The 23,071-nt window shown below is 56.3% G+C and overlaps 3 protein-coding genes across 4 annotated transcripts; 2 read left to right on the top strand and 1 right to left on the bottom strand.

Moving 5' to 3' along the window:
• Positions 1–3,556: 3,556 nt before the first annotated feature.
• BLOC1S1 (biogenesis of lysosomal organelles complex 1 subunit 1) lies at positions 3,557–7,185 on the top strand. Its single transcript, XM_058558023.1, has 4 exons — positions 3,557–3,693; positions 4,408–4,480; positions 6,574–6,706; positions 6,984–7,185. Exons 1-4 carry the CDS (start codon positions 3,633–3,635, stop codon positions 7,092–7,094), a joined length of 378 nt encoding a protein of 125 aa, XP_058414006.1. The 5' UTR covers positions 3,557–3,632; the 3' UTR covers positions 7,095–7,185.
• A 66-nt stretch (positions 7,186–7,251) lies between these two features.
• On the top strand, positions 7,252–11,485 carry RDH5 (retinol dehydrogenase 5). 2 transcript variants are annotated; one of them, XM_058558012.1, is made up of 5 exons: positions 7,252–7,935; positions 8,497–8,837; positions 8,975–9,233; positions 10,728–10,891; positions 11,161–11,485. In XM_058558012.1, the coding sequence occupies exons 2-5, from the start codon at positions 8,528–8,530 to the stop codon at positions 11,382–11,384; spliced, it is 957 nt and encodes a 318-aa protein (XP_058413995.1). In that variant the 5' UTR covers positions 7,252–7,935; positions 8,497–8,527; the 3' UTR covers positions 11,385–11,485. The 2 variants fall into 2 exon arrangements, with proteins under 2 accessions (XP_058413995.1, XP_058413994.1); XM_058558011.1 differs by having other exon boundaries at positions 7,252–8,837.
• An 861-nt stretch (positions 11,486–12,346) lies between these two features.
• Positions 12,347–15,508, bottom strand: CD63 (CD63 molecule). The gene is made up of 8 exons (XM_058558015.1): positions 15,432–15,508; positions 14,782–14,858; positions 13,697–13,885; positions 13,425–13,499; positions 13,227–13,322; positions 12,974–13,114; positions 12,684–12,767; positions 12,347–12,498 (listed from the first exon to the last, which is right to left on the bottom strand). The coding sequence occupies exons 2-8, from the start codon at positions 14,845–14,847 to the stop codon at positions 12,433–12,435; spliced, it is 717 nt and encodes a 238-aa protein (XP_058413998.1). The 5' UTR covers positions 14,848–14,858; positions 15,432–15,508; the 3' UTR covers positions 12,347–12,432.
• Between the last annotated feature and the right edge of the window lie 7,563 nt (positions 15,509–23,071).

Genomic DNA, 23,071 nt, shown 5'->3' with positions numbered 1-23,071 from the left:
TTTGGTGGTGGTTATTTGAATCTATACATGGGAAAAAACTGCATAGAGCTACGTGCACACGCACACACATACACACACACACACAAATGAATGCATGTAAAACAATGGTGAAAATTGAGTAAGGCCTGTAGGCTAGTTAACAGTGCTGTACCTCTGTCACCTTCCTGGTTTTAATATTGTGCTACAGTTCTACAAGCTGTCACCACTGGGGGAAGCTGGGTGAAGGGTACACAGGACTTCATGTACTATTTTTGCAACTTCCTGAGTCTATAACGATTTCAAAATAATTTCAAAACATTTTAAAAACTGATAAATGTCCAAACCCAGCAAAGACTTTGGCCCTTGTCTGAGTGGAAGTCAAGGCTTTCTCCAGCCCCTTCCCCCTCCAACAACCTTCTTCCCCTCCATCTGGGAGCCCTATTTTTCAGCTCCCCCAGAGCACACATTTTCCAGCTGCTGTCTCTAGCTTACAAGCAAACGCTTCCAGAACACACACTGCAGCATTAACTTCTCCCTCCACCTCATCTGGCAGCAGAGCCTTGGAGCATATGTCCCAGGGTCAGCCTCTTCCTCCCCAACACGCACAACATGAGGACTTTCTCACCCCACCCACCTCTCCAGCACTGGAATCCTCCTGCCTGCCTCTGAATTCTGGCTGTAGCCAAAGCTCGAACTATGGGAGTGGCTGGGAAAGAAAGAATATAGACGTGATTGAGAGGAGACATTAGGGAAATGACTTGACTGCTCTGGTCTCTGAGGATCCAAGGGAAACCTTTGCATCTTGGGGAGAAGGACTGAGAGGTCGCTTCCCACAGGGAACCATTTAAACTGTCTTGAGGGCCCCTTTTCTTTGAGCACTGGCTTCAGGCCAACATTTAGAACTTGGCCACACCACCAATGGCCCCCCCTCTTGAAGTCCAGCCAGATTTCCCCATGTGAGAAGCCTTCTCCACTCACTCCACATCCTCCCTCAGTCCTCACCCAACCTCTAACTCAGCAGCTTCCCGCCCTAATGTTCGGCCTAGCCAATCAATTTGGAGCTTGGTAATTAAAGCTAACTCTGAAAGAGACCTCAAAAGAACAGGGAAATAAGTGGAGAAAAGGAGCGTGGAGTTGTATTCATCCAAAGGAAGAATAATCTGGGTGGGAAATTGTAAAGAGAAGTGGGCAGAAAGAGATTTCAAATTTCAAGAGTCATTCTCCAGATATGCATGCAGCTGTGTCGGTCTCTACCAGAGGCAGGTGGAGCTGAGCTTCAACCGCAGCAGAAACTGAGGTTAGACAGAGAGCAACAAGGGCCCAGAAAAGGAGCAGATGGAGGATGACTCTGGAGAGACCAGCTGGCGTCCCCAGATACAGGTTCCCACGTCCTCTGCCCAGCTCTAGGGCAAAGGAATAGCCAGCGTGTGGGAGAAGAGGGTGGAGCTGATGTCTGCAGCCTCCTGGCATCTCTATACTGATTGTGAAAATGTCAGGTGGCTGTGCCAAGGGGGTGAGGGTAACACAAGATGGGCCTGACAGTCTCCCTGAATCAGCCTGATCTTAACATTCACAGGCTCACAGCAGAAACCCCCAACACCAACCCCCCTCATTAGCCCCTGCACTCTGTTTCACATCCCTCAAGTCACTATCCTCTGGCACCACTTCCAACCCCGCCCTTCTCTCCCAGGCCCCACAGCTCTGGGAGTGAGGCACCAGGCATCTTCCAATCTGCCTCTATTCTGCTTGCTCACTGCAGTTGGAAGCTGGAGCTAGTGGGCTGGGGACTGGGCCAGGCTGCCCTGCGATGCTCTCACTCTTCTCGCTTCTATTGATCATCCTCTCTCTGGAGCGAAGCCTCTTCCCAAACACTCCTCCCCTGCCAGGATTCCCATCAACTGATGCCCCACAAGCTGGAAGGGCACAGTGACAAGAGACAGGGCTCCTCTCCTGGGGTTCCTCCCACGGTGTCTGCAGTATAGTACAGTGGTTACACTCAGGCTCTGGAGTCAGATGGCCTGGCTTTGTATCCCAGCTCTACCACTTATGAGCTCTATTACTTAACGCTCTGCACCTCAGATTCTTCATCTACAAATTGGGGATGACAATAATAATACATCAGAGGATTCTGATGGGATTAAAAATTCGAGGGATTAAAAGGATTAATACATGTAAAGTGCTTGGCCCATGGTAAGTACTCAGGAAATATTGGAAAAAGAAGTTATAATACACACACAAGCATAGACACATACGTACACAGTATCCAACATTTTTATTCAGAATCTTTATTTTGGCACTTAACGTTCTGCTTTATGCTGCCACTCAACCATTTCACTCATTAATCCTCTGATGGTTGCACATCTCCCAGGATTTATGATGCTACTCTGCAGAGAGCTGAATGAATCCATCAGTTATCCACAACTCTTTCTCAGAAAATTCAAGAATGTTTTATTCTAACTCAACCAGCACCCATTTCTCCTCCCCCTACACAATGAAATCAGTTTTCACCTATGCAGCTGAATCACAAAATGAGAGAATGCCAAAGTTGGAAATAGCCTTACTTATGGTTTAGTCCAGTAATTCTCAACCTCAGATGCACATCAGATTCACCTGGACAACTTTTTTAAAAATACTTATGCCTGGGCTCCACCCCTCAGAGATCTAATTAGTCTGGGGCCAAGGCGTTTTTTAAAACTTCCCCAGATAATTCTAAGGTTTAGCCAGGGTTGAGAACCACTCATTTAATCCAATCCCTTATTCTCCTAAGGAGAAAACCAAAATCCAGAATGGGTAAGCAACTTGCCCAAAGACACCCAGCATGTTAGTGCGTGGTGCACCAGAGAGTTGTTGCAATAGCAAAAATATGTTGATGATGTTTATAATTTTTTCCTTGTTGGAGTTAATCCCAGAAGCATTTTTCTTTCGTTCAGAGAGGGGTTATATAATTTACCTTTTACTTTGGCAGCGGCACTTGCTCTTCTGGTAAGACTGAAATGGGTTCGCATTCCCTGACCACAAAAGGACAGAGATGGAATTGTACATTCACCACACGTAGTCAGCCAAATTAGCAAAGCTATCTAGGAGGCCGCTTGAAGTGCCTAAAATGCTTCTTCTCAACAATGATCACCCAGAGCGGAGGGACCTTGGCCGGAAGGCGAGAAGAGAGAGGGCTGGAAAAGAGAGAAAAGCTTTCCCTCCCCGAAGGAGGGAGCTGAGAATCAACTGAGAACAGGCCAGAGCTGCCAGGAGGGAAAGGCGAGGGAAGGAAAAGAATTCCAATGAGTCCAGGAAGCCTCTGCTCCCGCACCAACCGCAGCGTGATGGACAGCCTGGCAACACCAACCCTCCTGGGAGCCTGAGACCCAGAGGAGATGTTCAACCTGGCTCTGCCATATGGGTACTAAAGAAAGTCCTTCCAACACTCCCCGAAAAGCGAGCCCCAATACAGACAAGAGCTCACCTGCCGCCAGCCCTCTGCTATTCCCTCGCTAGCCGGGAGCGCCACCACCTACCGCCCGGCATCTCGGAAAAGGGGCGGTCCCCGGCCTCACGTGACACCACGGTCACGTGACCCGGGCCCCGCGGGAGCCAGGAGCGCGGCCCAGCTCCGGAGCGGGAGGGGCCGGGCGGCCCAGCTCCAGACCGACGCTACCATGCTGTCCCGGCTGCTGAAGGAACACCAGGCCAAGCAGAACGAGCGCAAAGAGCTGCAGGGTGAGCCGGCCGTCCCCTCCGCCGCCGCGGCCTAGCCGCAGCCGGCGCCGGGACCTCGAGTAACGGCCCGGATCCGGCGAAGGGCGCGGGCTGTGGGGCACGGGCGTGGGGAGAGGGAACTGGGGAGCCTTTTTGGAGATTCCGTTCCCTGGCCAACGGGCTTTGGTCCCTTTGGCAAGACTCGTGTCCCCCTCGGTGACGTCCCCACGCTCGGTGTCTGGCGTCTTAGTCCCGCCCCTGCTCGTGGGACGCTGTGCCGATTGGTCCAGGGAGCCTCTCATCCTGGGGGGGAAGGGACGCTCCTGAGGGGAGGAGGGTGTTGGGGACCGGACAGAGATGGGATTCTTGGAGGCCTGAAACCACCGAAACGGGGGTGGGGCCCTGGTTTCCTGAGTCCGGCCTGGGAACCCCGAAGCTGCCAGCCCTTAGTCCGCGATAGTGAGAAAAGAGTGCCCGGGAGTCTGGAGTCGGCGCTGCCACTGCCTCGTTAGCGTCCCTGGGCAAGTAGCCTCCCCTCTCAGGGTCCCAGGGTCCTCCCCTCTAAAGTGAAAGGGCTCTCTTTATATTTTGCAAAACCCTTTTCAGCTGTGGCACTCGGAGATCAGTTGAGATGTTCCTGCAACTAGCGGAACAGTAATGAACGAGTGGGAACCTTAGGCAACACCCCTCAGAAAACAAAGTCTCTGCTCCAATCCCTTTTCTCCCCTCCCCCAGAGAAGAGGAGGCGAGAGGCTATCACTGCGGCGACCTGCCTGACGGAAGCCTTGGTGGATCACCTCAATGTGGGGTAGGAACTTCTTCCCGTCAACACCACCTCCCGCCCCGACCCTCCAAGTTAAGGCACGGGCAAGGTCCAGCCCTCAGACTGCTCTTGAGGCGATGAGATGTTCCAGTCATCCCCCTCCACCTCCCCCCAGCTTAGCTTTATGGAGAGAGGCTCCGTCAGCCCTGACCCTAACATTGGGCAGGGAGGAACAGCTGCATTGGCTGGGGTAGCAGCCAGATTCCCCCGCTCCCTCCCCGCAGTAACTTCTCTGGTGCTCACAACTTGATGCCATCTGCCCACCTCCCTTCACCGCTCCGAGTCCAGCTGTCACTTCAGTGGGAGGGAGAGCGCCCTCCTTCACCACAGCTTACCACCCTCTCCTTCTCCACCTCCCACCTTTTGGCAGGCCCAGGGAGCAGCTGGCAGGAAAGAGATGGCACAGCTGGTGAGGGTGAGGGCAGAACCTCTGCCAGGAGCTACAGCAGAGCCAGGCTGTCTCTTCCCTTCCTTCTGGGTCTCCAGAGACCACCCCCTGCTCCAGCCCTAAATGAGAGTGCCAGTAACCACCAAGGGTGGTTCCCAACCACCTTGGGAAGGAGCAAAGACTATTGTCTCTTGACCCCGATTGACCCAGAGAGTGCAGAGACGATGACTTGATAGGCCGACTGTTGGAAGAAAGGAGGCAGTATAATGCCTCCACCACAGGGCAAGTAGAATAGCCTCCTTGTGAATCCAGAGACTGAGTCACCCAGGGGGCTGTCATCTTCATTACTCATCTCTGGGGAAGATTAGGGGAAGAGAAGGCTGTGGTTGGGGCCTCTGGTCTCCCTCCCCTCCAGGCCTCTCCCTTCACTCGGGGTGAATAATAGAAGGCAGAGGGGCAACAGGAAAAACTGGGATTTTAGGGCCTCCCAGGGGAATCTCTCGAAGCATTGGGAGCCCCCTGCTATGACTGTCTGAGCTCCTTCCCGTGGCCCAGCTGTCTCCCAAAGAGAAGGGACACGGTCTGCCCTCTTTCCTCCCTCCCCCAGTGGCGCCTGCTGGGCTGTGCTGTGAGGCTGGCCCAGGCCTCTCCCTCTTCTCTTCCTTTGCTAGAGGCCACCCCACTTTCAGCTTAGAGGGCAGCTAAGCCAAAGCCAGATTAGAAAGGGTTTTGTGTCGCTGCCCACAGCTCCTCTCATTCCCTGGAAAGGAAAACAAAGGCCCCATCTATCCCAGCCCCTGTCAGGTGTCCTTCCCACTCTCTCGACCCCCCCAACTCTTTGCCCCTCCAGCCCCCACAGATTCCAGTGGGTGGGGGCCCCGGATGTGGAGTCTCCCGGCTGACCTAGAGCTTTGGGGTGGGGAGTGAAAGATTCACCAGCCAATAAAAGGAGAACAATTATTGCGCAGTTATTGCGGGGGGTGGGGGTGGGAGGGAGTGGGCAGAGTGTTGGGGACACCAACCTCATGGCAGGAATGGTGACTACAGCCAACTGTGATTGAAGAGAAAAGAAAACTGTTGCCTAGAGCAGAAGGAAGGGGGAGCGAGTGTGTGTGTGTTCGCTCCTCTGTGTGGGCGAAAGGAGAAGGGTTGGGAGAGAGACTGAGAGCCGGGCAGCCCCTGGGAGATCTTCTCTTGACCCGGAGTTCCTGGGGGGGGGGGGGTTGCTCTTGCATCCCACCCCAGATTCAGGGAGGGGCCCAATTTCGCTTCCCAACTTCTTGCACAGATCTCTGGGCTTCCAATCACTGCCAGATGTTTCCCTGCTGCTGGATTTTCCCAGCTTCCCCACGCCCCCTTTTCCCACCCAGCTTCCTCCTGAGGGATGTCCCCCCAGGTTAACCCTCCCTTCCCCCACCCAGCTCCAGGGACCCCTTTGGGGGTAGGAGATGGTATGTTTTTGTTTAGCTCCCAGCTAGGCTGTCCTGGGAATCCTGGGCTTGGGAGGAAGGAACTGGGCTCATTTACATGTTCTGATATTCATTTGCGTCACATCCAAGAATGGCCAAACTCACGAGGTTTTCTCAGCCTGACTGCTGGCTGGCCTCCCACGCTTGCGTTGGGATAGTAGTCTTGGAGACCACTCCCCACCAGTTGGGTGAGTTGACCTCCTCCCTCCTCCAACCTCTAGTGTGGCCCAGGCCTACGTGAACCAGAGAAAGCTGGACCATGAGGTGAAGACCCTACAGATCCAGGCTGCCCAGTTTGCCAAGCAGACAGGCCAGTGGATCGGGATGGTGGAGAACTTCAACCAGGCACTCAAGGTAGGCCCCACTCCCTACATCGCCAGCCCCATCCTGGGCCTCCATTGTTGCCTCCAGTCGGGTCACCTCAGGTCTGGGGTTAAGGAGGAAGTGGGGATGGTCCCAGAAACCCCATCTATGGCCCCAGTGTCAGAGAAGCTAGAAAAACAGGTAAAAGCAGTTGGTGGGTCCAAGCTAAGCCCTTTCTAGGGGATGGGTGGAAAGTGCCCCCACTCATCGCCTGGGACCACACTCTCCCCACCCTGATTGCCGGGTTTCCACCCCTTTCCCCTCCCAGGAAATTGGGGATGTGGAGAACTGGGCTCGGAGCATCGAACTGGACATGCGCACCATTGCCACCGCACTGGAATACGTCTATAAGGGGCAGCTGCAGTCTGCCTCCTCCTAGCCCCTCTCCCCTCGCCCTCTCCCCTACCCCTCCTGCCTCCCCACAGGGTAGGAGGGAGGCTGACAGGCCATGAATAAAACACAAGCCTCCACTTCCTGTGGTTCATTTCAAGGAGCTACTAGCTCCACGTGGGGGTGAGTGGAAAGTTCAAAGTCTCTTTCCCTGAGGGACAGACACCTTTTGGATAGAGGGTGGAACCAGCTTCCTCTTACCATCCCAGCTTGCTTTTCCTCCTCGGGCCTGGTGCAGGTGCCTTTCGAGGAAGCAGGTGGGAAACTGTGAAGGTCAGTGGGCCCTGTTGCAAGCTTCCTAACTCAGGCCTTCAGTTTCCTGAGAGGAGAAATAAGAGAGGGCAGGCCTGGTCCCAGCTCTGGCTCTCTGCCTCTCCACGTGCTCGTGGCCTCTCCCAGCCTGGTGCTAAGCAGTGTCATGAGTCTGGACCAGGTGGGAGATTAAGTCTTGGGCGTGGGGGCACTTCGGGACTGAGAAGGGGGAGGAATGACAGGTCCAAGGTCACCAACAGAGGGGCAGCTGCCATCCTTGACAGACGCCTCCTCCTGGAAGTCTATGACAGAGGTGGTCAGGAACCCCAGCGGGAAAAAGACAGCCAAGAAGAGGGCCTGGGCACGCTGGCCTGGGCCAAGCCCCAGCAGCCCTGGCCCCTCCCCCAAGCCCTCCCCCACCCACACTTAATACTTCTGGCATCCGGGCCGCCCGCTGTGGACTTGGGCCTTAGCTGTAGCTAGTGTGGGAGCTTGAAAGACTGGGAGCAGCGTCTCGCAAACAAAGCAAAAGAAGTTGTTTCAGGCCTTATAGTAGCTGCCAGCTTTCCCCAGAGGAGGTAAGCAGGGTGCTGGGGGCGGGGTGCCACTACAAGACTAGCAAGTATTTGATAACTCAGAGCTTTAAGCTGTTAACATGCTTCCTCACATATTAACCCCTTTGGTCCTCCCCAACTCCCAGGTGGGCGTGGTGGGTGTTAGCCACACTTGGTAGATGAGAAGACAGGTTCAGAGATGCACTGAGATGCTCAGCGTCACAGCAGGTTGGGGGCCACAAGGACTAAAATGCAGGGCTCTTTGTCTCGTATGTGTCTCCAAAAACAAGCCCTGGCTGACAGTTCAGGTGTCCCTAGTTTAGCAGGAGCAAAGATGGCAGACAAGATCCGTCTGCTCTCATGCAGCACGTCTGCACACGGGGCTCGAGGTTTTCGCTAAGTTAGCTACAAATGTAGGGTCCGCCCACACCTTTGCTTTGCTTAGATGAGCCACAGTTTGCCAATTATCTGCCAAGCAAATAATTTCTCAATCTGCTCGGACCTGAGACTTCCAGCTGGGGGGACATTAGGGGCAAAGGCTTGAGGGCCAGAGTAGACTAAACAAGTCTTCCTGCCCGGCCTCAGCTGCCACCTGCAGGTCACTGGGGCTCCGGCCATGTGGCTGCCTCTGTTGCTGGGAGCCTTGCTCTGGGCGGCGCTGTGGCTGCTCAGGGACCGGCAGAGCCTGCCCGCCAGCGATGCCTTCGTCTTCATCACGGGCTGTGACTCAGGCTTCGGGCGGCTCCTGGCACTGAGACTGGACCAGAAAGGCTTCCGAGTCCTGGCCAGCTGCCTGACCCCCTCAGGGGCAGAGGACCTACAGCGGGTGGCCTCCTCCCGCCTGCACACCACCCTGCTGGATGTCACTGACCCCCAGAGTGTCCAGCGGGCAGCCAAGTGGGTGGAGACATGTGTCGGGGACGCAGGTGAGTATGGCTGGGCCACCAGGAACACGGTGTAGGCCGTGCACTTTCAGGGCTGCAGGAAGCCAGAGGGACTGTGGGGAAGGAGGGGCCGTTGGACTGCCTCACCTGCTCCCAGCATCTGTCTCCTCTCCCCACAGGGCTTTTTGGTCTTGTGAATAATGCTGGTGTGGCTGGTGTCATTGGGCCAACACCATGGCTGACGCGGGATGATTTCCATCGGGTGCTGGATGTGAACACACTGGGGCCCATCGGGGTCACACTCGCCCTTCTGCCCCTGTTGCAGCAGGCCCGGGGCCGAGTGATCAACATCACCAGTGTCCTGGGTCGCCTGGCAGCCAATGGTGGGGGCTACTGTGTCTCCAAGTTTGGCCTGGAGGCCTTCTCGGACAGCCTGAGGTGAGGGCTATGGGCCCCGGCTCCCACTCGCCAAAGCAGTGTCTGCCCTGCAGAGATGATTACAGCACCGCGCAGTGGAATCCTTGAGGAGCCAGTGACGGCTCGGCCGCATGGGCCCAGATCCCAGCCTTCTCTCATGCGAGCTTTGTGACCGTAATAGGTTACTTCTCTTCACCCCAGTTCATTCCTCATCTGTTCAGTTGGGGTGAGGAGACTTGCCTCAGAGGTGTTGGGAGTGAAATGAGGTAGATGTAAGGCCCCAACAGTGCTGCCTGGCAGAGGGAAAATGCTCCCAAAAAGCCTGCTATCATCATTATTAACAACTACTACTTGTGATGAGCTGGTACCTTTACATACCATTTTCTCATTTAATTCTCCCAACAACCCTATGAGGACAGGTATTAATACCCTTAGAGATAAGGATAGGTATTAGTACCCTTAGAGTAACATGACTTACTCAAGACCACACGACCAGTTGGTGGAAGCGCTGGGACTGGCCCCGGGTCTGCGTGCCTGTGGCGGCGCCTCGGTATCTTCTCCTGCCCTCATCTTTAGACAGTGTTCTCATGTTCAAAGCCCCGTGAGAGCACCAAGAAGCACGAGGACAGCACGGGAGCAGGGCCTGAGTTTTGAGCAAGAGTACAAGTCCCCTGGGCTGAGCCTGCATTCTTTTTTTTTTAATTTTTATTTATTTTTTTTACCCCAAAGCCCCAGTAGATAGTTGTATGTCATAACTACACATCCTTCTAGTTGCTGTATGTGGGACGCGGCCTCAGCATGGCTGGAGAAGCAGCGTGTCGGTGCGCGCCCGGGATCTGAACCTGGGCAGCCAGCAGCTGAGCTCGCGCACTTAACTGCTAAGCCACAGGGCCGGCCCCGAGCCTGCATTCTGAAGGAAGCCTGCCTTCGTCACCATCACTCAGCAAATAATTTCAATACCTACGTTCATCCCCCTCCCTCAGTCTTTTAATTTTCCAGTCAGCATCATCGAACACATGCTGGGATTTCTGCATCTGTGCCAGGGCAGCTGGAGGTAGCCCCACTTTGCCCCCAGCAAATACCAAGTCTACACCCTTCATATCCAGCACTCAGGACTCAACGCTGTGTTTGGGAGCTATGGAATGGGGTTCTTCTAGGTCAGGAGTTGGCCAACTTGTTCTCAGACCAGATGTGGCCAGCCGCCTACGGCTAATACTGCTTTTTACATTTTAAGTACCTACATAACATCATTAATTTTTAGGTCTGCAATGGCCCTTTAAGAAGTTTGCCATCCCTGCTCTAGATCATAGGATATAAAGGAAAACAAACTTTTAAGAATACCTCCCTCCCTGTGCCCCACACCCCCCTCACCCCAGGGCAGCAAGGATCTCCCTGTCAGGATCCCTGTCCCTGGTCTGTGATAACTTCCCCATCTCAGCACCCCCACCCAGGTCCCTAAAGATCTCCTCTCTAGAAGGGCAAGAACCCAGAAGCCTCCCTCTGCCCCCACTGCAGGCGGGACGTGGCTTCTTTTGGCATCCGAGTCTCCATCGTGGAGCCTGGCTTCTTCCAAACCCCTGTGACAAACCTGGAGAGTCTGGAGGACGCCCTGCAGGCCTGCTGGGCACGGCTCCCTCCAGCCACAAGGGCCCACTATGGGGAGGCCTTCCTTACCAAGTGTGAGTAGCCCACGTAGGGACGAATGAAGGGAAATGAGAGCCAGAAAGGCCTGTCTTGCACCAGCCGCTGGGAGGAGGTAGGAGGGGTGAGGGTGACGGGATGCCACAGGACAGCAGGCCGTGTGCGACCTGCCTACTCCCAACCTGGGGAGGGGACTAAGGATCCTTCTCACCTCTGCTGGGCCACCAGCCCCAGGACCCAGAAGACAGGGCCTGACATGGGCTGGAGTGGGAGAGGGACACTGATTATAACACCCTTTGGGCTGCAGACCTGAAAGTACAGCAGCGCATCATGAACCTGATCTGTGACCCGGACCTGACCAAGGTGAGCAAGTGCCTGGAGCATGCCCTGACTGCTCGTCACCCCAGGACCCGCTACAGCCCAGGCTGGGACGCCAAGCTGCTCTGGCTGCCAGCCTCCTACCTCCCAGCCAGCCTGGTGGATGCTGTGCTCACCTGGGTCCTTCCCAAGCCTGCCCATGCCGTCTACTGAGTCCAGCCCTCCAGCAAGACGTTTTTCTTCCAGGACAAAGACTGATTTATTTCTGTCCCCACCCTGGTACTGCCGGGTGCCTGGCACAAAATAGGCACTCAATAAATGTTATTGAGTATTAAAAAAACACCGTAGGTGGGCAGAAATGGAAGTGCCCAGTGGGAAACTGACCCCATTTAAGTGCTAACTACCTTCGGCTGACTTACTGCCCAGGGTCTCTGGCCTGTTTAGTGCCTGCAAAACACCTAGCACCCACTAGGGGGCGCAAGGGGACTATCACATCTTTGAAGCTGCACCTGGAGGAATGGCTACCAGAGGGCACTGTTGGACGTCTCCTTTATTTTCTATGTGGAATAAGGTCACAATTCAGTGTTTGGAGTGGAAATGGTCATTATCTGTTTTTCTTGAAGGCAGGAGGGAAGGTGGTGAAAAGGGGTAGGGGCCAGGCTGGGTGGTTTCCATGGAAGAAACACAATACCCACTAAATTCTATCATCTAATCAAAGTCAAGACAGATGGACACTGGCCACACAGGTCACCACCCTGAAAGGAGCCAGGCCTGCTGGGTGCAGGAGGGAGTTGCTGGGCCCTGTGAAGTGAGCAGAGGACCAAGGAGAAGATGTCCACGATAGACGTGGGCAGGTCTCTTCCCGTGGAGGACCTTTGTGGGGAGTCCCTTTGACTTCTGCAGGAGATGGCTTCAGGAACGCTTCAGCACTGAGCCTGGCAGCACACGACTAAGAGACAGGGAGGGCAGGGGGCCACAGCCTCCAGATCCCCGCTTCCACTGCCAGCCCAACAAACGCCTTCAGCAAAATCCTCCTTTCCCAACACCCCCCAAAATAGGCCCCCTTTCCCAGGGGCGCAAACAGAACAAGGTCCCAGAGGACGGGAACATGGATGAGGAGAGAAAAGGGATGAAGTATCACTCCTGAAGACAAACTGAGACTCCCTCTCTTCTCGGTCTGGAAAAATAATCCGTTTAATTGAAAAACCTGGAGTATAGGACTCCATTCCCCTAGATGAGGGGGCTGAAGAGACCAGACCCCCTACATCACCTCATAGCCACTTCGGATACTCTTCACGAGGCAGCAGGCAAAGACGATTCCCAGGACCTAGAGGGAAAGATAGAGGGGGCGTGGAGAGCGGTCAGAAGGGTGAGGAACCCAGGACCCGCCCAAGAGACCCCAAACACAACCAGGGCTCCCCTCCCCAGGCCAGTACCTCCTGCTCAGCACCCTCCTCCCCGCTGCCCCTCCCACCCAGATGCCCTGGACTGAGTCCCAAGGGCGCCTCTCACCTCCACAAAGGCAATACCCAGGGCTGCGGCAGCCACCACCAGCACATTTTTCCTCAGCCAGCCTCCAATCTTCTCCACACAGCCCTGAAGGGTGACAGGCACATAAGGCAAGAATACCATCAGAAACTTCCCACCCACCTCCCTCTGTACCTTTCACTCCACCCCCAGCACGCCTAGATCCCCTCCCCAACCCTGACCACAACTTCCAGAGCCCCAGCCCTCTCCAACTCCACCCCTGGTCCCTCTCACCAGGTTCCCCAAATCCCCTGCTGTCTCAGCCTCCTCCCTACCTCGGTATGGATACTCTTCTCGGTGGGCTTAGTCCCGCAGCCCTGAGTGACATTGACACAGCAGGAGTCAGGGACTGAGCCATTGACCTTGAGAGGGATGATCTCCCAGTCAGTGTAATTAGCCGCCCCGCAGCACTTAAACTGAAGGAGAGGAGAGAGATGGGGAAGAAGGCTGTTGAGTGGACCTCCACCTTCAATATGGAGATGAGACTCTTCTTCCCCCACTACCCCTGCTCCCAGCAACCCCACTCACTTCCTCCTGCAACTTGTCCAGGACTAAAGCCGTTTGGTTGTCGTGCGGATAACTCTGCATCTGCTGCTTGAACTTCTTATTAAATTCTGACATCACCTGGCAGTAGGGAGGAGCACTGTTCAGGTCAGAACTCTGAGCACCTGGGCCCCAGAGCAGCCAGGCCTGTGGGGCAGGGTCCTCCCCTCAGTCCCCACTTACCTGCTCTCTAAAGACATAGCCAGCAATGGCTGCAGCCACCTCCACCAGCGTGATAAGAGACAGGAAGATGGCAAACTACAGGCGCAAAGGGAGGGAATCAGGTTTGGAGTCTGGGTGAGAGGGGCGTGCTGTGGCCCAACCAGTCTCTGGAACACTCACAAAGGTTTTCCTCACCCACCCACCTCACTTCACCCACCCTCGTGAGCCCCCTCCATAGAAATGCCCTCCAGCAATCCCAGGCAGCCACGCCAGCCCCGTTATAACCCACTCACTGTGATCATAAGACAGTAGTTCTCCTTGCAGGCCCCACAGCAGCCCACAAAGGCCACCAGGAAGAGGAAGGCACCCACTGCGATGATGACCACAGGCACCAGACAGCCAGGGGTGGCATCCTGGATATTGGCCTGATTCAAGATGATCTGAGCCATTACACCCACAACGATCAGTCCCACTGCACAGGCCTGCGCAGAGGGCACATCAGGGTTAGGCCAGACCCACAACCCATCAGCCCCCCATGCTGGAGGGCAGCGGGTGCACCCAGGACACAGACTTAACCCCATCCCTGGGGAACAGATTGTCACACTTCCAGGAAACTTTTGACTGTGGGCAAGGGGGATGATCCATCCTTGCCCCATAGTTTGATCAAATACAAAAAGAGAAGTTCCAGAAAGCCTTGACCCCAGGGCATATGATCCTAACCTAGAGCAGTGCTCCCTCTAGGGCTCCCAGAACTGCCCTCGCGCTATCCTCTGAGGCCCGCCCCATCCTCATCAGCTGAGACTAGGGTTCCTCAGGCCAGCGACGCCAGCGAGGAGAAGAAAGGAGGAAAAGGGGGCAAGAGTAGGGTGCTCTCCCAGGACAAACAGCAGCCTCTCAAGCCAAGAGCCCAGGGCAGGAGCAAAGTGAGGTAGGCAGAGCGCTTCCCCACCCCCGAGCAGCTGGAGGGGTGAAGAGGGATGAGGGAATGGAGAGGAATGAGGGGTGGACAGGGGAGATTGGAGAGAAGAGGATGGGGAACGCAGGGAAGCCCCGCGGCGATAGCATCAGGCCGTTGGCGTTGGCTGGTTGCCCCACTGCCCTTATCACAAGAGGTTGGGTCACCAGACAGGAAGGGCCAGAAGGGGCTTGGGGGAGGGCGCTGCGCACCCAGACTGGCCATTCTGGACCAAACCAGCCTCGGAGGTCCCTGAAAGCTGGAGGAGGGGGGTGGCCGTGCTGTCTGCGGCCCGTTCCTGGGCTTTCCTTCCACATCTGGTCTCCAGCTGCCTTCATTCCTGGTCCCTCGGCCCTCAGCACTCCGGAGCCAGGTCTCCCCGCACCCTGCCAGCGCGCCCGCACCGGCCCCCTCCCCACTCACGCAAAAGGCCAGCAGAAGAACGTAGAGCAAGAACTTGACACATTTCATTCCTCCTTCCACCGCCATGGCTGCCGGACCTGGGCCGAGGGGAGAACAGGAGGATTAGAGCCGGCCGAGGGGGGACGTCGGTCTCCGGGCTCCCCGCCGGCCCTCGAGGCCTTCCCTGCCCGGCCCCCATCCCCAGCCCCTCCCACCCGGAAACCCGCGGTCGGATCCACGTCTCCCAGCCCCCTCTTCCTGGCCGGAGAGAGGTGGGGGCGACCGCCGCGAAGCCCGGACCCCGCCCCGCCGCCTCGGGGCCCGGGACCGATCGGAGGGCGCCCCCGGGGCCCGGCCTGACGCCCACCCTCGGCCCGCCGGCGTCAAACACCCCCTCCCCACCAACCAGCCCCGAAAATCGGTCCTCAGCCCCAGCCCGGCCCCCGGCCACCGTCCCCTGGGCTCTGACCACCCCCAAATAAGTGCGGCCACCACCCCACCCCGCCCCGCCCGCCCGGGCTCTGGAACTTTTCAAAGTTGCGAAGTCGCGAGGGCCTCGGGAGCGGCCGGAGGGCAGGCGGGTCTCCGGAGGCCGGGCGAGCCCCGCAGGAGGGAGCTGCCGGGCCGCCCCCGCCCCGCGCCGCGCCGCGCCGGCCGGGGCCGCGCCTCACCTGGGCTCCCCGAGGCTCGCTCCTCTCCCGCCGCGATCCGGGGCTCTCTAGCGGCGCCCCCCGCTCCGGCCCCGCCCCCCGCCCGCGGCCCCGCCCCGGGCCCCGGCCGCCTCCCCCGCCCAGTGGCCGGCAGCCTCCCTCATGTGACGCGGGAACAGCTGCGGCCTGAGTCACCCGGCCGGCGAGGGGAGGGCGGAGCCCCCCGCCCGGCCAGGGCCACGTGGCCCCTATCGGGAAGACAGCGCCCCAACCCGCACAGGGAGTGTCCGGGGCAGGACCTCAGGGCGCCTGGGGCCCTGCTGGCGCCCGCAGCCCACTCGGGGCAGGAGCCGGACCGAGTGCCGCCTTGTTCTCTCCGGTTCAGGGAAGCGGAAGAGGCGTGAAGGAGCCAAAGGAGAGACGAGCGGCCCAGAGCTACCCTCTGAGCGCACGGGCCAGGCAGAGCTGAGGCAAGGTGACAAGATGGTCTGCCAGAGGCCTCCTCGTCCCCCACCCGGAGCCCACTCCCTGCCTCTGGCTCCATCTCTGTTCGAGCCCCCACCCCCATCCCCCAGTCCGCAGAGGGCGCCTTAGGCTCCCTCGGATCGGGTGGGGCCAGAATAAACACTTCCAGAAAGTCCCTGGCCTCACATCCTGGGAGTCCCTCAACATTCTAGAGTGGGTGTTCCTGTCCCCTCTCATTTAGTCCCTTCTCCATTTTCTAGAGCTCCTGAGTAGTGGGCTGAGGAGGGGAGGAAGCCCTTCTCAGGGCCATCCCACCCAGTCAATCATGACACATCAGAATCCAGTCCTTCCCTATGGGGGAGGATTGACAAGGTCCGTGCTCCCACCTCTCCTGGCTCAGTCCTTCTTGGTGCAGCCGTGGGGGAGGGCACTAAGGCAGGCATGGCATATATCCCTGGATTTCCCCCATCCCATCCTAGCTGACAGACCGTCTCATGCCCTAGCGCAAAGCCAGGTGAGGGCTGGAAGGGGGGTGTGGCAGCTCAAGCTGCCTCTCTCCCGTGTGTGCCATGGTGGTCCCCAGAAGGAGCTGAATAAACATGCCAGGGACAGAACCAGCCCCACCCTGCCAGCCTGGACCCCAGCCCTTAGGTTCTTATGGTCCTGCCTCAAGAACCACTTTCGGAGTCTTGGTGTGTGTACACGAAGAAGGAAAGAAACTGTAAGAGCAAAAGGAAGGAGATCTGGGCTGGACTGAGAACCAGTTTCAGGGTTCTCAGGAAGGGATTACAACCTTCCAGCAAGACACACCAAGCCCTTGCTCCCCAGTTATCACAGCAGGCAGGCTGTGGAGGAGGAGTGAAGATGCTGGAAAAAGGAGTATTCATCAGTTTCTTTATCGTGCTGCCCCTAGATGCCAGACATGTGCTAGGCATGGGGCCAGGAGGGCAAGGAAGACAGAGGCCCTGCCCTCTGCCAGGCAGAACCAAGCTTACCCTGTGAACAGAGGCAGAACCCCTGGTGGCAGCTGGACCAGCTCAGAGGGAGGGACAGGTGGTGCCTCTGCCCGAAGTAAAAAGAAAAAGAGTGGATTTCACAGAGGTGGGTGGTGATTTCCAAGGTGACCTTAGAGAATAAAGGGGCAAGCTGTCAGTTCCAGGGACAAGAAAAGGGCCAAGTGTAAAAAAGGAGTAGTTTAACAAGTCCCTGTAGGTTGGGGTTGGCTGGCTCAAAGGGCTCAGGAAGGATGTGGTAAAACATGGACGGGAGGGAAGGTGGTCTGAAGTCAAGATTGAGAAACTTTAGATGCATAACAACCAAGTGTAACGCTTGGTCTTGGACTGAATCTTTGAACAAACCAACTGTGAAAGACATTTGGGGAACAATTGGGGAAATTTGAATATGGGCTGAGAATTCAACATGAGAAAGTAATTTTGTTAGCTATGATGATAGTATTCGATTATATAGGAAAAGTACTCTATTTTTTAAAGATGCATACTAAAATATTTAAGGGTGAAATGTCATTTCTGTAATTGCTTTGGAATACTTTACAAAACAATATGAAGCAAAAAGAAGACAGTCTAGGTGATAGGACTGTTGAGAACCTGGAAGGCTGTGTTGGGAATGTTCTAAGGTGATGGGAGTGTGGACATTACTGAGATGGTGAACCATCTTGGGATTGGCTATACTGAAATGAGGAGGAATGAATGTCAGCTGACCTGGAGGATAGCTGGGATATCACTGCCACAGTCCAAGGAAGAGCCGATGAAGGCCAGAACCACGGAGAGTAGGGAAGTCGCAGAGGCATTTCCGAGGGCACACGGAAGGACTGCAGCACCGCTTACCTGTGGGAGGGGGCGAGGAAGTGCAAGAGTCTGAGACGACTCAGAGCTTCCCAACCTGGGCCCCCTGGGAAGAGGTGGTGGTCCCCCAAGGGGCACCTGGGTGGAGACGTCCCCCCAGGAATTGGGGATGTGAAACTGAGGAGAGAAGAGCAGTCCGACCAGAGATAAAAAGTGATGTCTAAACCTATAGATGGTGAGGGCCAGAACAAAGAAAACAGAGGGGGACAGAGCCTTCTGTTTAAGGAACATGGGGAGGAGTGAGCAGCCAGCAGAAGAGGTGAGAGGGAAAGGAAGTTGCAGAGCTGGACCCCTGCACTCCGTTGGCACGGTGCTGGGCACTTATACCCATTACTCATTTAATCCTCACCACAACCCTGTGAGGTCCGTATGACTTGTCCTGTTTTAGGGATAAGGAAACTGAGGCTTGGAGACAGGGAGAGATGTGCCCAGAGCCCAAGCTGGGAACGGGCAGTGTTAGGATTTGAACCCAGATCTCTGGGGGTTGCAAAGCCCAAGCTTTTTCCCCTCTCTCTCAGAGGCCAAGAGAAAAGAGAACTTCACGACAGTGGCCAGAAGCGTCCAATAGTATAGAACGGTCAATTTGGATGAAAAGCAAGAGAACGCCATGGGATGGGGTGGCCATCTCCAGAGCAGTGTCAGGGCAGGATCCAGAGCACCTGCAGGGCCCCGGGAGGGGGGACATCCAAGTGGGCTGGGGCAGAGCTGAGGTGAAGGTCAGGAGAATGGGGCCGTCTGAGAGGAACACCAGGAGAAGGAGCAGGTGCAGAGTGGTGGCAGCAGCCTGGTCAAGCCATGGGAGAGAAAGAACGGTGCCAGGGGAGACAGGAAAGGACAGGGCCAGGGAGACCCCGGAGAACAAGCCTGTGTGGAGTTGGAAGTGAGGGGTAAGAAAGGCACGTTCCTAATCAAATTTGTAGAGCCAAGAGTAGAATGGTGGGGGCCAGAGGCTGGGGGAGGGAGGAAGGGAGAGTTAGTTCAGTGGGGGTGCAGTTTCAGTTTGGGAAGATGAAAAAGTTCTAGAGATGGGTGATGGTTGTGGTTGCACAACAATGTGAATGTGCTTAGTGCCGCTGAACTGCACTTAAAAATGATTAAAATGCAGGGCCGGCCCTGTGGCTTAGCGGTTAAGTGCACGTGCTCCACTCCTGGCGGCCTGAGTTCGGATCTGGGCGCGCACCTACGCACTGCTTCTCCGGCCATGCTGAGGCGGCGGCCCACATACAGCAACTAGAAGGGTGTGCAACTACGACGTACAACTATCTACTGGGGCTTTGGGGAGAAAAAGGGAAAAAAAACGAGGAGGATGGGCAATAGATGTTAGCTCAGGGCCAGTCTTCCTCAGCAAAAAGAGGAGGATTGGCATGGATGTTAGCTCAGAGCTGATCTTCCCCACAAAAAAAAAAGAAAATGGTAAATGTTATGTATATTTTAACACAATTTCAAAAAAAAGAATCACCCACTCCCCTAGCCTGGAAAGCTGACATAGAGCCCTGTGTGCCTGCTGGGCTCCAGGAAGGGCCTCTGAGAGGGGAGGCAGCTGGCCTCAGATCTGGCCCTTCACATCACATCCTTCAGAGCCTCCAGCACCTGCTCCAAATGCCTGGCATCCAGACATGCCACCAAGCCACCCGATTAGCTCAGGCCACTGTCCCTTGGGTGCCTGGCACTGGTTGGTGGTAGGTGAGCTGGGGTAGGCACCCTTGCCCTTCCCCACAGAGCAGAGCCAGGCTCTCTCCAGCTCCACCACGCCTCCACCCAGCGCCAGCAGCCGGGCTTGGGGGCCACAAGTATCCCAAGCGAAGGTGGTGCCATCTGAGAGCACATAGGCATCGGCCAGACCCAGTGCAACACACGGCAGCTTGTAGCCAGAGCCCGAAGCCTCCTGAAGGCCAGATGGAGACAGGGAGCCCAGTGCCTGCTGAACAGACACCTTGTCCCCCAACTCAGCAGGGCCACCAGGCCCCCTGCCCATGCCCCACCGGCAGGGGGCTGGCTCAGAGATGAGGCTCAGGTGCCCTGGAAGGAGAGGCCTCTGTGAACTCGAAACTGCCACCTGCAGGGGGGGTGGGGGAGCATGAGAAAGGAGTGAGGAGACATGGGGAAGGAGAGGAGGGAAGAGGAGAGTTGGGAGAGAGGAGAGGAGAGACAGGAGGGAACAGAAGAGGGTGAAAGACGGAGAGGCTCGGGGAGATGAGAAGGGAAAACAGACATGAGGGAGAGGGGTGGGGAGAAGGAAGAGGAGGAGACCCGGATGGGAGAGAGAAAGGAAATGAAGAGCCATCAGCATCAAGGCCATCTCTTCGCTGGAGAGGGTAGGAAGGGTGGTGGCTGGAATTTAAGGTCAAGGGATTGGATCTGAACTGGGGGCCTGAGATTTAAATCCAGAGGCCCCAGCTCTGGATATGAGGGAGGCATGGGTGCTTGATGACCGCGCCCAGATTGCAGGGATATATCAAGGGGGTTAGAGATGCACTGGCGGGGTCTGGGGCGTAGAGAAAGGTCTCCAGTCACTGTGGTGGCCAGCTCTGACTCCCCAACCTGTCTGGGCAAGGCTAGGTCACCGCACTGTGGTGCCCAGGAGAACATCATCATTGCGAAAGTCACCTTACATCCTCACTGCGAGGAAAGGGAAACTCAGAGAGACGAAGCCACCCACTCAGGGGCAGCCTACAGGTGAGACCTAGGGTCTTGACACACCCACTCCAGGGCTGGGTGCACCACGCCTGCCACCTGCAACAAGTGCCCTGAGGTCAGAAGCCCTTGTGCGAGAGCACACATAGGTGGGGTGACTTTGGCTAAACTCTCACCTTCCTGAGGCTCGACTTCCACCCAGCTAGGCAGGAAGAAAACTATTCCCTTTCTGGCCCCACAGGGCGCCTGTGAGGCCCACAGAAGAAATGAAGGGGATCTGTTTTGTTACCTTAAGATGATAAAGGCTTGTGGCCTGCCAGTGGTGTAGCAGTTAAGTGTGCGCGCTTCACTTCAGCGGCCCGAGGTTCGCAGGTTCGGATCCCGGGTACGCACCACTTGTCAAGCCATGCTGTGGCGGCACCCCATATAAAGTAGAGGAAGATGGGGATGGATGTTAGCCCAGGGCCGGTCTTCCTCGGCAAAAACAGGGGGATTGGCATCGGATATTACCTCAGGGCTAATCTTCCTTACACACACACACAAAATAGATGATAAGGGCTTTATCGTACCCTGTTTGTAGACTTACAGGAATTAAAATGATTTTGCTTTGAGAAATATCTGGACTCCACCTCACTTGGGGTGGCCAAGGAAAGGGTTGGGAGGGACAACCCAGCTTCCCTTGGCCCCTCCTACCCACTTTGGCCTTGGCCCAGAGCTCCAGTTCAAGCCCCACCGCCCAGCTCTGTTCCAACCCCACCCTGCCCCACTCCCCACTGCCAAGCTCCGTCCTCAGGGCTCTTCCTCTGTTCTTACCCATTTCTTTCCCTACTCCTTGGGCCTCCAGCCCCTGACTTCTGGCCCCTTGTTCTTCCTACCCTTGCCTGGTCTTGTCCCAGCCTCCTCCCAGCCGGTGTCACTATTACCAACAGGGTCAATCTAGATGTCCAGCTGGTGAGTGGGTAGGGCGGGCAGCCCACTCCTCGGGCATTGCCTGGGCCAGGAGCCCGGCTGCTGTGTGGTTCTGGTCCAGAACCAGCTCAGGAGTGCAGCAGCCTCCACCTGAGAGTCACAGACCCACACACCTACGGTTTCTCCCGGGATGGAGCAGACATGAACATGCGAGAAATGAGACAGAGGCAATGCTGCAGTGGGGTGGTGAGCTCAGGTGTCTGTTCCTTGGGGCTGAGAGGCCCAGAGGCCTAGGCAGGGGCTGAGGAAGAATTCATTCATTCGTTCATCCTTCTTTGTATTGAAAGCCTAAACATGCCAGGCACTGGGACTATATGGAGATGAGTAAGACATGACTCTGCCTTCAAGGTGATCACAATCTGTGATACAGTGTGGTGAGGGCTACGGCAAAGAGAAGCCCTGGATGCTGGGGGCCACCTGGCACAGGCTGGGGGTGCAGCAGAGCATTGAAGGCCTTGGGGACATTCACCCAGGCTGTGCTCAACTGTGGGATTCCTCCCCATGGGTGTGGTCTTGCACCTCAGGGAACTAGGGGTGAGAAGACCAGGCAGAGTTTGAATGGGTGGGGATCGCTGGCACCCCCAGGCAGAGCCCAGACCACTGTGTCCTGCCCTCACATCTCTAATTTCTGGTTCCCACTCCTGGACCCCAGCCAGACCTTCTGGCCGTTCACACACCCCCACCATTGCCATACACACACAGGCACACACACATCCCTCATCTGGCAACAAGTTTGACCTTCACTGCCCTGTGCTCTCTCTGGAGATTAGATTCCCTCTGACCACTCCTGCCTCCAGTTGCCCTCTGCTTCCCACCAGCTCCCCTCACCTGGCGGCCTAGATCATGCTTTGTCACCTCCTGGGTCAGCACATCCGCCAGCTGAAGTCCCTGGAGAAGCAGACTTTGCACTCAGACCCCTCCTTTTCTTTGACCAGCATCTGGAATAGTGGTGCCTCTTTCCAGCATAGCTCGGCAATGGGCCAGCCTTGGCCGCTGCACCCAGGAGGACCCCACCAAGGGCCTGGAGAGGGAACTATAGGTGAGAAAGACAGGAAGAAGTGGGGAGGCCTGGGGGACCAAGAGTGAAGGTGGGAAAGAGGGTGCACCCAAGGAGTTGGGGGGCTGGGCCTACCCTTGGAGGATAAGGGGATATGGGGGTGGGGGTGGGGGTGTCTTCTGCGAGGCCAGGGGCAAAGGAAGACGTGACTCCAAAGGATTCTCAGAGCTCCCCATATGTGTCCCACCTCTACCCCCTCCCCCGAAACACGAATTCTTTGGCTCCCTCCTCTTAACCTCCAACTTCTCTTACAGGGCCTTGGGGTTAAAGAGGTTAACAGGGCTGCCTGGTGATCCAGGCAGGATGATTATAGGGTTTAGAACATGGTGTGGGAGAGGATGGTAATTACACAGTGATGTCCTCTCTGGGGGCTTTAGGGTTTGTGGACAGAGACCCGGGAGGGGTCCAGTCCACCAACATACCACTCCCAGCCCAGAATAGCCTCCCTACACCACATTTCCAGAGGCTCCTGCTGGGAGGGGGGAAGCAAGCCTCGTAGGGAAGCCCCCCGTCGCCTCAGCTGCTTCTCAATGACTCAGCCCTTCCCCTCCTTGGAAAGACCTACGATGCCAAGGAATGAGTCTACTGACCCTAAAAATAGGGACTTTAGGAGGAAAAAGCGAGAAGAGAGGGGTTAGAGATCCTGAGTTACCGCCCACTGAGCCTGCTCTGAT

The sequence above is a fragment of the Diceros bicornis genome, chromosome 17 (genome assembly GCF_020826845.1).
Source record: "Diceros bicornis minor isolate mBicDic1 chromosome 17, mDicBic1.mat.cur, whole genome shotgun sequence".
Taxonomy (NCBI): Eukaryota; Metazoa; Chordata; class Mammalia; order Perissodactyla; family Rhinocerotidae; genus Diceros; species Diceros bicornis.
This window is presented reverse-complemented; position numbering and strand designations above follow the sequence as displayed.